The 11691-nt window shown below is 37.7% G+C and overlaps 1 protein-coding gene across 1 annotated transcript; it reads left to right on the top strand.

The window, feature by feature from the left end:
* Nucleotides 1-558: 558 nt before the first annotated feature.
* IQCK (IQ motif containing K) lies at nucleotides 559-9546 on the top strand (the record flags this gene model as incomplete). The annotated part of the gene is made up of 5 exons (XM_009867711.1): nucleotides 559-614; nucleotides 1266-1404; nucleotides 3282-3379; nucleotides 9304-9356; nucleotides 9469-9546. Coding segments are annotated over 5 exons (424 nt in total), but the record flags the coding sequence as incomplete, so codon positions are not given.
* Between the last annotated feature and the right edge of the window lie 2145 nt (nucleotides 9547-11691).

Genomic DNA, 11691 nt, shown 5'->3' on the forward strand with positions numbered 1-11691 from the left:
CCCAGAGGGGCTTCTCCTCACCTGCTGCTTTATAACGCCTGGAAGCTGGTATTTGCCCATTTTTGATGTAGGGTTAGAGTTACTTATTCTAGTGTTACTCAGCTGAGGCATCCGTACTGCTGTGCTCAACAGCTACACGTGGAAGTAGTGATGCCAGTAAATTTCCTAATTGTAATTCTTCCTAATTGTGGTGGTAGAAAAGGGCAAACCTGCTGTGTTTGGCTGTAAGAATTTACTCCTGAAATAATGGCTAATTCTGTGCAAGCATCTGCATTTCCCTTATATTTTAAATTATTATTGGTTAAATAAGCATTGGTTAAAAATCTTTTTCCCAATAAGGGTTCTTTTATCGCTGAGAACCTTGACCTTCAAGCCAAAACTCTAAAGTTCAGATTTGTTCTATAACATTATATTTCATGGTAAATATTTGTTGCATACTGATTTTTGTTGTTTCAAACCAGAACAAGTACCTTAAGAAAGTAAAGTTTGTTTAGGGGAAAAATAAACGTGTTTTTAAAGCCTTCTAGGATAAATATTATATTTCTTTTTTACTTTTAGAGTATGAAGCAGAACAGCCTCAATTTCCAGATGTTCCCAATTCAAACCATGCATCTGTGAGTATAGTTCAAGTAAAAAATCTGCATCGGGCTGGTTTTAAAAGATTTGAAATAACTAAATGGGAAAATTAGGTACCCGCAGTGTGGACTCATTCATAAAATGAAAACAAAACTACACTTTGCTAACAACTTCTCTGAATCAACAAATGCAAATCATTGCTGTTATTTAAAGCAACTTGGGTAGCGCTCTCCTAAAATTAGATTACCAGCTGTGTTTGGTTTGTACATCTTGCAGTCTTTTTTCTGCGACTGTCTGCTTCGCAGGCAGGGTGGAGCTGCAAGCAGGCTGAGCGCTGAAATACACAGGAGAGGGGAGCAAGCGCAGTCAGGGAGTTACACCCCAATTTCACGTATGACATAAGTCACTTAGATGTGGCCAGTGGAATTAGGGGAATTAATCCTGATCAAAGTTGATGGAAATCTATTTTTGTCCAAATAAATTCGGTATAGGTAGACTTGTGTGGCAGGCAGAAAAACTTAAGAAGACAAACCACTTCAGATCTGTGTCCCCAGCACTTCTAGAATTAATTTGGGCATCACGTACAGAGTTACCTTTTTTTCACTGACCTTATAATTTTTCCTGTTGAATTGACTTCTCTTTTACAGTCTGATCAGAGTATTTATATAGGTTATATTTACCTTGAGCAGGTGTCTTTGGAAGCAGGAATATTGCAGCCATTATGTACGGAACAATTGTATTCAGCTCCTGTAGCTGATGCTGCTTCCCAACAGTCGCTTCCCATACCCGAGGCAGCCCCCTTTCCAGAACCACCTGATCCAAAAACATGTAAGTAGGATATATTATTTAGAACCCTGTTGTGATTATTTTTCTTGCATCTGGCAAGGGTGTGTCATTTGTTGAAAGTGTTAACAGCTACAATGCTTGTTCTTAAGTGGAGTTTGCATAACTAGTCCCCCGGTCTGCAAACAGGAAGCTAGCTTGGCCCTCGGGCAGTGGGAGAAAGCCCAAACGGTGCATTACAAATCAGTGGCATTGGCTGGCTGTTAAAGTAGTTCTCCTGAATAACTGACCTTTTATTTAGCCACTTAAATCAGGGAAAGGCAAACATTTCTTCCTCTAATTTAATAACCCAAAACTAGGATCAATAGGCTAAACAGACAATCGAGTTTGAAAACTGCTTTCAAAATACTATATTTGCCCAGCTGACTACAAATTAGAACGGAAACAGCTCTGAAGTTTTGTCCTTCCATTTTTGTCAATTTCTGTAATTTAGCAAGTAGTGGTGTATTTTTATTATGCATTTTAGCTCTCATTTTTGTCTTTGCTTATCTTCTATTCATTCTTGCTCATTAGGAATTCCTGTTACTGGTAAGAAGCAGTGTTACTCTTGGTCTTTATATATATGTGTGTGTGTATACACATACATATACACACACAGAGATGTATATATATTATATAGTATCCTTCCAGTTATGAACATTGTCCAGCAGCATATGAACCAATTAATGGTGTAAAACTGAGAATAAATTCAGTGTTTCTATTGTGTTACCAGAAGAGAACACTTCTGTGACTTAATTGTTACTGCTGAAACCTGAAAACTTACCTTAACGTTACCAAAACATGAGAACTTACCGAACGGCAGGCCATCTGTCTTTAAATCAAGGACAGAACCTCCACCAATAAGCCACCCTTGCTTGTCTCAGATCCTAACAGGTTTTGTTTTGTTCACCTTCTTGAGGGAACTTCTCTTACACCTCCCTTTTCCCTCTGGCCCGGCGAACTTAAGTTCCTCCGTGTGCAACGTCTTCATCAGAAGGGGCAGAAGGCTTCCCCACTTCACCCAGTTTATAAGTTTATGGCAAAAGGTCCCATTAGGGAAGAGTGAGATGTAGGGAAGAGTGAGATGTTGGGGAAAGCTGAGAAGGAAGCAAAGCTCAAGCCTCTTGACTGAGCAAGCGCGTAGACATTAGACTCACACATAGAACACGATGACTGCAGCTGCTTTCTTCTGCACGGAACTCAGTGATGCCCATGCGTGTGAGCGCCTGGGAAGTGTGGTAAGTAGACCTCATGCAAGGGCAGTGCAGTCCAACGGAAGAGAGAGATGCCAACCCAGACAGCCCTCCCAAGGTGCAAAAATTTGGTATATGGAGTCATGTTCAAATTTCTGAAGGATCTGGCAAATAGGAAGTAATTAAGAGAAAGAAATCACAGCACTGCTGAAATATAACCTTTGTTTTTTCCTCTGTCTAGAAATTCAGTTTTATGACCAGCTCGGTTACTGCAGATTATAAAGGGCGTGGGTATAGGTACCAAAAGCTGCAACAGCACTGAGTTCAGCACAAGCTCATCTGCTTTTCTTTCGGTCAGGGTAAATTAGTTCACATTGTTTTTCATTTCTATGGCTAAACTGTTTCTTTTTGTCTGAGTTTACTCATTTAAAACTAAGTCTGACATCTCTGAAGCACGCTGTGGTTTGCAGTGTTGATGCACCTTTAGTCTGAAATTTACTGAGTTTATGTTGTCTAAGCAAGAGAGGGGAAGACAAATCCGTGGCTGTATCTGAACTAAATGAATTGGTTTAGTTCAATCTGTGCTGGTGCTGATAAAATAACTGATACTTAGATTATGATACCTGATATTTGTGTTTTTGTGAAATCTAAGTGCTTACCTGTAAGTGAAGGTTGTACTGTTTTGCTCAGGTTCTCCTCAAGAATACTTAGAGTATTACATCTTTCCAGTACTTTTACCTGGAATCGCTGAACTTCTGCATCGAGCCGAGAAGGAAAAGTGTTTTGAGGTTAGTTTTTAGTTTTCAGTTCAAATCATTGGCAGGAAGTTACATTCTTTTATTTTACAGGCTGTATTTGTTTATTTGATCTTCTGCAAGAAAACCAACCACAAGAATATGAAATAACATATCATGAGTTGTTTTGATCTTGAATGTTGTTTTCTCCAGTAATTCAGACCAGATTACGTACTGCACACACTTAATCATTATGATCATCTCTAATTCACAAGTTCTCCATAAAGTATACAGTTGTATATAGCCTAAAGAGTCTGATATTTTAGAGAAACAGATTAGTACGCATCACTCATTTGAAAGAGACATAAAGACTTTGAATTTTACTTAATTATTCAATTATTTTTGCGGGCTAGCATCCTAATAGAGGTGCATTGTGTATTTCAGATTTTTAACATTCTATGTAAATTTCATTTAATTGGAAAACATTGGTATTCAGCATTAATAAGCTTATAAAATTGTTGGATACATATATTTTTGTAAATTTGTTTGCATTGTCTGTATGCATAAACATATCTAGGGATTCATTCTTTATTGTATATAGGGAATGCTTAAATAAATATTGGAACTTGTGCGAAATAAAGCTTACCGTATCACCATAGCCTAACTCACAGACCACTAGGAAAAGATTAGGTCCTGGGAATTGTGAGGTTTTCCATCATTTTTGCTATTTTCTCCAGCTGTGGAAATAGGGTTTTTCCTACTTCTTTCCTACTTTCTGTCTGTCATCCACACTTTCCAATATAGAACTTCTCTATATTTTTATGCCTGCAGCTGAGCACCCTCTTACTTGCAGCTTCATAGTATAATGGGCAGTTAATATGACAATGCAAATATCTCCTTTTTTGCACATGTTGCACATCTGAGGAACATGGTTTGTACTTTTGGGGTTGTATATTAAATTGTTATAGATTAAAATGATAGCATAGTGAGGAGGACTCTGTGTTACTAGTGGGTTGTTATTCATCTTGGGTCTTGATCTGACTTCTCTCCAACTACTGATATTGGCCTCCTGTTACAGGCACGTGCTATAGGAGAACGGACTTATGAAACAATTTGTAAAAAATACCCGTGTGCTATTTGCCACTGACCTATATATGCCTGGCACAGCCAAAAATACAGAAAGCTTACCATGCTTGAGTGGACACCCCAGACTCTCATTTCAGATCTAAATCTGTACATTTAATAACAGCAAGTTATTTTGGGTTTTGCTCAGTCTTCATAAGGTTTGTGTGTGTCAATAAACTACTTGATTTACAGATGTGTGTATATGTATTTATAATCTGGCGGAATATGTATTTATAATCAGGCAAAACAGGAAAACGGTTCATTTACGTGTCGTTATGGTGTTACATCTTCGTACATCGTTCCTGCCATCACATTTGCATTATCTAGCCAAGAACAGGTTGAACATAAATTTGATTAAAAGTGTGATGAATAATATATATTGATTTGGTTTTGTGTTTTTTTTTAAAAGAAAGCACATGTCCTTTAACAGGAAAAAGGCATGCCTTACAGCTGGCTTAAAATATAATCCTTGATAGATGTTACACGTTTCTGAAGGCACTAAAGCAGCACTTGATGGAAAAATAAGATAATTCTTAGAAATACTTTGGTTTCAAACTAAGTACAAATCTAAGGTTACATCGTCTATTTTGCAGAGCTTTGGTGGTGTATAGATTAGAAAGTATCTGGTCTGAAAATCGATTTTTTATGGATCTCTTTGTTGCTTTATAGTAAACTAATAAAACCAATTATTTTCTGATGCATAGAAACTTCATAAAAATGAGCACATCTTATCAAAAAGAGACTAAGTGGGTTTTGTTGCTATGTATAGAGATGTCCTGCTGTTGGGGAAAGCAAACTTATGTCAGAAGATAATTTTCCACTGTGACATCATTTCTTCCTCCTTTTGAACAACAACTAGTGAAACAATAGCTCTTTATTTTTGCCATATAACTGAATATTAGTGATCTTTTCCACTACTGTTCAGGTGCTTGTACTCGGACATTCTGTTTCCTTACGTGACTTACATATGTAATTTCTAATTATACTTCTGTTTCATAAGAAACGTGTTGTTCCCTATGGATTCGGACTAAAAAACGTGCTACACTTTGCATTAAAATGGTTAGAATCAAAACTGGAGTCTTTAGAAACCCAGAGAAAGTTTGGGACAGGGAGAAAGGATCCTATGATAAACAGACCAGAAGATAGCTTGAAAATTAGGGGAGTAGACAGATTCATGGAATTCATGAGGGAACAGGAGAGGAACATGATTAGTTGTGATTAAGTGAACTGAAATCGTGATGGATGAGAACAGAATACTGGATTTGAATTTTGGCTAGACATGAGTCGTTAAAGCCTGTAAAGGGCAGCTCCAATAGAATAAACTGGTGGAAGATAGATGAAAGAGGCACGGGAGGAAAAGTTGAACTGACTGCGGTCAGCGGTGAGTCAGCCTGGGAGGCAAGAGAGGGAATTGTGAGGGAATGAAGAGTGAGGGTTTTGAAGAGAGGGACTAAAGGTTGTCATGTTTTGAAGGTGAAGGAAGGCGAGTGAGAAGAGAATGAAAATTTAAGTAAGAGAGGAGTGGAGGGAGATCAGATCATGGGACCAACAGAGGAATTAAAGGAGATCAGAAAAAATGCACCCATGTCTGGAAAGGAGGAGTTGTAGAATCAGATGGGAACGTCAGGAAAGTAAGATGGTTACACTGAAGTAGGAATTTGGGTAGGAAAGAAATCTGTAGGATCTTATTTGGGAGGTGATACAGAAACATAACAACTTCAACATTACATTTGAAATAGGTTCTCTTGCATTATGTAGTGCATATGAAAAATCTGAAAAGTGGAAACCTAGAAAAACCACCAGCTGCTGGATATATTTGCAGACTTCAAACAGACATAAATATGAGAACAGTCTGTATAAGCTTCGTTTTTAAATTAGGGATGAAAGAAACCTATTAGGTTGCCCAGTATTCCATTGCTGATTTTTTGTTCCCTACCGTAAGTTCTTCTGTGCTTTATCCAATCTGCTGTCAGATGTCTCCAGGGAGCAGACTTATTTTCTTAAATCATTTCTCTCATGAGAACTGACTAATGCATTCATGTTTCAGCATTAAAACTGAACAATGTTTAAATGTTTTTATTAGTATAAGTTTGATTTCTCATTCTGATTAGCAATCACAGAAAGAGGATGCTGTATCAGACTCTGTAATGGAATATATTATATTTAAAAGTATGAGAGATCAGGGAAAGGGAATGGAAGAAAGTTTCCTAATGACTTTGCCATCTCCTGATCACCAGTGGTTTTGTGTGACTATTACCAAGCACATCATATTTAAGCTGAAAAATGGGAAATGAATTCTGCGTATAAATAGTTTATAAACACATCTGCAGCTTAACAATGCACATTGTGCAGATATTTCCTGTGTTTATCCTGATTCATGCAGCATAGGATGAATGTGTCAAAGGCAGGTCAATTTATGTCACTTTTTTCCCTCTATAAATGTTGACTGCTGTGCAACTAATGATTTAATTCATTAGCAAAGTGAACTGTTGCCTGGCAAAAAAATAACATAAGAAGAAAGTATTCAGCTTGACCAAATTCCTCTCTGATAAGTTCACTGGATATAACAAGAATAAAGCAAGATGAATTTGATTCCTTTGGTGACGACAGTTTTGAAACACTGTTCTGATCGTTCTTTTCCATTGCAAATTACTTAAAGCAATTTACTTCAAACAGATTAAATTACAACTGCTAGATTAAATTGAGTTTTGTTGTCCAAGTAAAGAATTTATTCTCTGAAACAATTCACTGAGTGATGGGACTCAGTTTCGTGTTGTGATTGAGAATAGCTGTGCAAAGATGATCAGACTCTGCTATTTGTTTTCAGATTCTGTTCAGTCAAAATTTGTCCATTTAGCATCTAAAACGACATGTAGAAACCTCTCCAGTGAAAGCATTGGTCTCTTGAAGCCTATTTGTTTGTCTTCTCAGAACAGTATCTTGTATTAGCATGACAGACGTGACAAGTCCTTAAGGAGATGTGCTTCTTCACACCCAAGCACTCTGATGGAGAGCCACGTGAACCTGAAAGCTTCTATTGTCTTGATGGAGATCATAAAGGCTCACTAGATTCAGGGCTGATAAATGTTTTGCAGTGTTGCCTTTTTTTCCCTTCTGCACTTTTTAAAAAAAATTCTTTTTCTTCTGTGCGACTCAGACCATGCATCCACCAAGGATAAGATTCATTTAGAAAAGTAAAGGTTTTCCTGGGTATCATCTAGGAATGCCAAGCAGTGTAGCTCTAAACGTCACATTTGACGTCCTCTGGCTACGTGACTGCTCTGTGTTCTTCACGGTGCCATCAGCACCTCACATAATGTTCCTCTTCCACTTCACCTGTGGCTGAAGTGATACACTGGCTCCCAAACTATGCCATATGCTCATACCCCCAAATTTGAAAGAACTATGCCATGAAAAGCACCTTTTTTCCACATCTCTGTTCATATCCTCCAGTCCTTTTTGCATCACATTCTTGTAGCGCAGGGGGAAACACAGATGCTGAGGATAATACAGAGAGTAAAGTTGTCTGTCATGCATTGAATTTCCCATTACATCTCTATTGTATTGTTCTTAGCAAGTGGTAGTTTCATTTCTTATATTTTAATGAAGTCTTCAACCTTTCTAGTGACATGTAACAGTTTCACAAATGTATTTGACCAGTGTGAATTATTTTCCTAAAAAGTAATAATTGCAGCTGAATCTCCCATTTGACAGGGTAAGTGTTACCTTCTGGATGCGAGCTAGGCGTTCTCCTAGCTAAGTGGCTGCTATCTTGATAAAGCACTTAGTGATTCTGTTCTGCAGGGGCCTAATGTCTTTTAGTGTTCACTCTCTGTTACACACATCATGTAAGAGGGGCTCAGGAGATACTCCTCAGAAGATCCTCTTCTGTTATTTCAGCCAGAAGTCTGCATTATATTCTCCTGGTTTGTGGCAAGCAGAATAAGCACCTGTACTCATTTGTACGTTCAGTCTGTAAAGATGGAATGCAGAGAGGAAATTAAGAACAGGAAAGCCCTAATAAATTCTGTGTTGATCAAAATTGATCCTCTGAATTTTGAACTTGAAACATGCCTGCAGCTTTGCCCAGCTAGACAGCTGCTGGCTGCACGAGTCACGACAGATAACCCACTGCAAAGCATTTTGCACAATTCTCTTTGCTGATGAAGAAGTCATAGAACTGGGTGCAAAGGGCACAACTGTTTTGCTCTGAAGCTCCAGGTTTTGAACTTTTTACCTGATCCTCTGTAATGCCCATGGTACCTGTGATTGTGGATATACATATGCCTTGTTTCTGCCTTTCTTTCTGGACTAGCCAACAGACAATTTCATCTGAGCAGTCATACAATACTCTGCTGTGTATGTTTTTCTAACTATTCACAATGCCTTCAAGCAGCTTCCATGCAAGAGGAAACAATATTCCGTCAATGTTCCTTCTGTGCCCTGGAAGTAATGAAGTATTTTAAATACGATAATAGAACTTCGACAAAATGACAAGTAATTAACAACATATTTTCATATGTGTGTTCTGTTAATTTCTTTGCAATGAGATTGCCATTTAGAAAGCACACCATTCAGAGGTATTGGTTATAGCTGTGCTGCAAGTATCAAGATAGTACATGTAAAATTTTCTCACTCATTTTTTCACTTGACTTGAAAGCATTCCACAAAATTTATACAATTTTGGCTGAGCCACTGGCTGTTGGCAGTAGCAATATTAAAGTAGACAGAATAACGTACTGAATATTTTATTTAATAAAACCAGTCAATTTAGCTTCTGTTCCTCTCCAGTTTTGAAAACATGTGACCAATCCAAAGATAATAAATAATTTGAAACTATCTTCTATCTTTAGAGGAAAAGGACCAAATTTATTGCCTGTGATTTCCTGACTGAGTGGCTATACAAGTAAGTTAATTGTGGCTTTTACTATTATGTTCAGTGATTCAAAGACATTAATTTACAAATAGAGTAGGTGAAATTTAATATGCATTGTTTTCTATTGTTTTTTTGTTATCAGCAAGAACCCAAAGAGGAAAGATGAGCCATTCACGGAATTCTTTTCCATTCCTTTTGTTAACGACTGGCTAAAGGACCAGTAAGTTCCTGCAGTACTCAAGAGTAACCTTTTCTCCTTTTATTCTTTTTCCCCTGCTATCCTCCCCAAATATTAGAGTTTCAATGTGTTACAGTTGTGCCTCTAAATGCCCTTCACTGCATGCAACAAAGAACTACGTAATGGTTTCTAACTATAAGCAGCTGTTTTAAAAATACCTGTAATAATCCTTGGTGTCAGGATGCATTTCTGCAGACATTTATGACTCTACATCTGAGAAGTGAACACTTGTTTTGGCAGCCTCCATCATATATTCCTCATTAGTCCTGGAGAACCAAGAGGCAGAGTAGTTTTGAAAGAAATTTTACTATCCTTGAGACTACATTTTGCTTTACTATGTAGCTGTTACCTGAGAAAAGAAGAAAAGTGATAGTCCTTAGTGAGAGAATAAGAAAATGACAGAGGTCAGATTTTAAAGAAAAATTTTCAATTTGAAATCTTACTTGGAGGCTAGGTTGGTGGTCAGTGAAAATTTATATGTTAGTATCTTTGTAGATATGTTTACTCATTACACTATCTAAGTGGAAATGGAACTTTCTTGAACTCTTGTCATGTGAAACTTAGAATTCTTGAGCCACTGATCCAGCAAGAGGAAAGCTCCTCGGCGTTCACAGGTCTGTGGAGACAAGCTGGTGATTGTGGCATAAACAGTTAACTTTGGCTGTCTTGGAGGCAGTCATGTGGTCAAAGTTGTGTAGGAGGTTTCAGCAGCAGAGTGACTCCTTTCATCTCAACTGCTGTACCTTGGGGTACCTGCTGCTGCATCCTGCTGCCCAGCCCTGCTCTTCAAATCTACCTCTGGTGGGACACTCCTCCCAGATCACGAGGTCTTGCCAGCAAGGCTCCTCTCAAAGGCAGTGAATTTCCTAGTTTGGAACCTGCAGTGAGGTTGTCATCCTCAGTCTTCAGCATACCAGAGAGCGGTTGGTTAGCACGGCAGCTTTGAAACCAGTGAATTGTACCCAAGAGAAATAGCCAAGATGGCAGTTTACAAATGTTTATCTTGGAAGTAAAGCTGACCTAAATGGTTTTCTGCTCTTCCCTGTTCTTCACCCCAGTTGCTTGTAGGCAACTTAATATCACCCTGTCTGTTTGGCACAAAGTGTGTTTTTTCTGGTCAGGGACATCCTCCAAATTAGAAATCTCTCTGCCAGACCCTGAGAGGAGGGTTTGTATAGCTGTTTAAAATATAAATAACTTCTCCAGTCTGGTTCACCTGGAGCCTGACAAACCTTTGTATTGGCACAAACAAAAGATTGAAATGAAGGGCTCAGGGCAAGGTGAAGAGAACAAATGAGCTCTAAGATATGGAGATAGTGGCAGGAACTGCTTAAGTCAGCTTTGCCGAGACGAGAAATACACAGTGGAATCACAGCCTGAATGACTCAGAGCTTCTGTTAGTACTTGTGCTCCTAAATAACATAGTGACAGCTCCACAAGGACGCTGAAGTGTCAGAGTCCTTAAATTGATACACACTTGATCTGAAATCCTCTAAACAAGTAGGCCTTTAAAAATAATTATAAAAATTAATATTAAAAAAACCATTTTTTTCTGAACTTACCTTAAAATTACAAATTCCTTAATGAGTATTGCTTATTAAGTAAGCATTATTAGAGCAAAGTGAAAGATTGCAATATTAAATAAGAATAAAAAAGAAATAATTTATTACTGCATCCTTCTGGATATGTCATAAATAGTTTATTGTTATACGCTTCCAGATAGCACATTTAAGATGTGATTGATTCTATGCTTTTTGTTGTTTCCTTGTTTATTTGTAAATGAGTTTTAATTTTTTAACAGCATTTATGAATACATAAGAGACTGGTAAAAAGTGATGGTCAAATTTTAATGGGAAACATCCTTATCCCAACTGTTTAGATAGTATAATAACGAAAAAGAAGTGTTGCTGCAGATTTAAGGGGTAAAGTCTTGTGTTGGTTTTTTTCAGTTACTTATGTAAATTTGTAAAGCATTCTGGAAGGTTAAACCGGAATACATCTCTTTGTTGTGTTAAAATAGGGTTTATCAGTGCAAAGTGTCTTCATACTTAAAAAAAAAAAAAATAGTAAAAAACCAAAACCAAACCCCACAGGGATACATTTTTGTTGTCAGAGATCCAGCTTTTT

This window comes from Apaloderma vittatum, unplaced genomic scaffold, assembly GCF_000703405.1.
Source record: "Apaloderma vittatum isolate BGI_N311 unplaced genomic scaffold, ASM70340v1 scaffold41174, whole genome shotgun sequence".
Classification (NCBI taxonomy): domain Eukaryota; kingdom Metazoa; phylum Chordata; class Aves; order Trogoniformes; family Trogonidae; genus Apaloderma; species Apaloderma vittatum.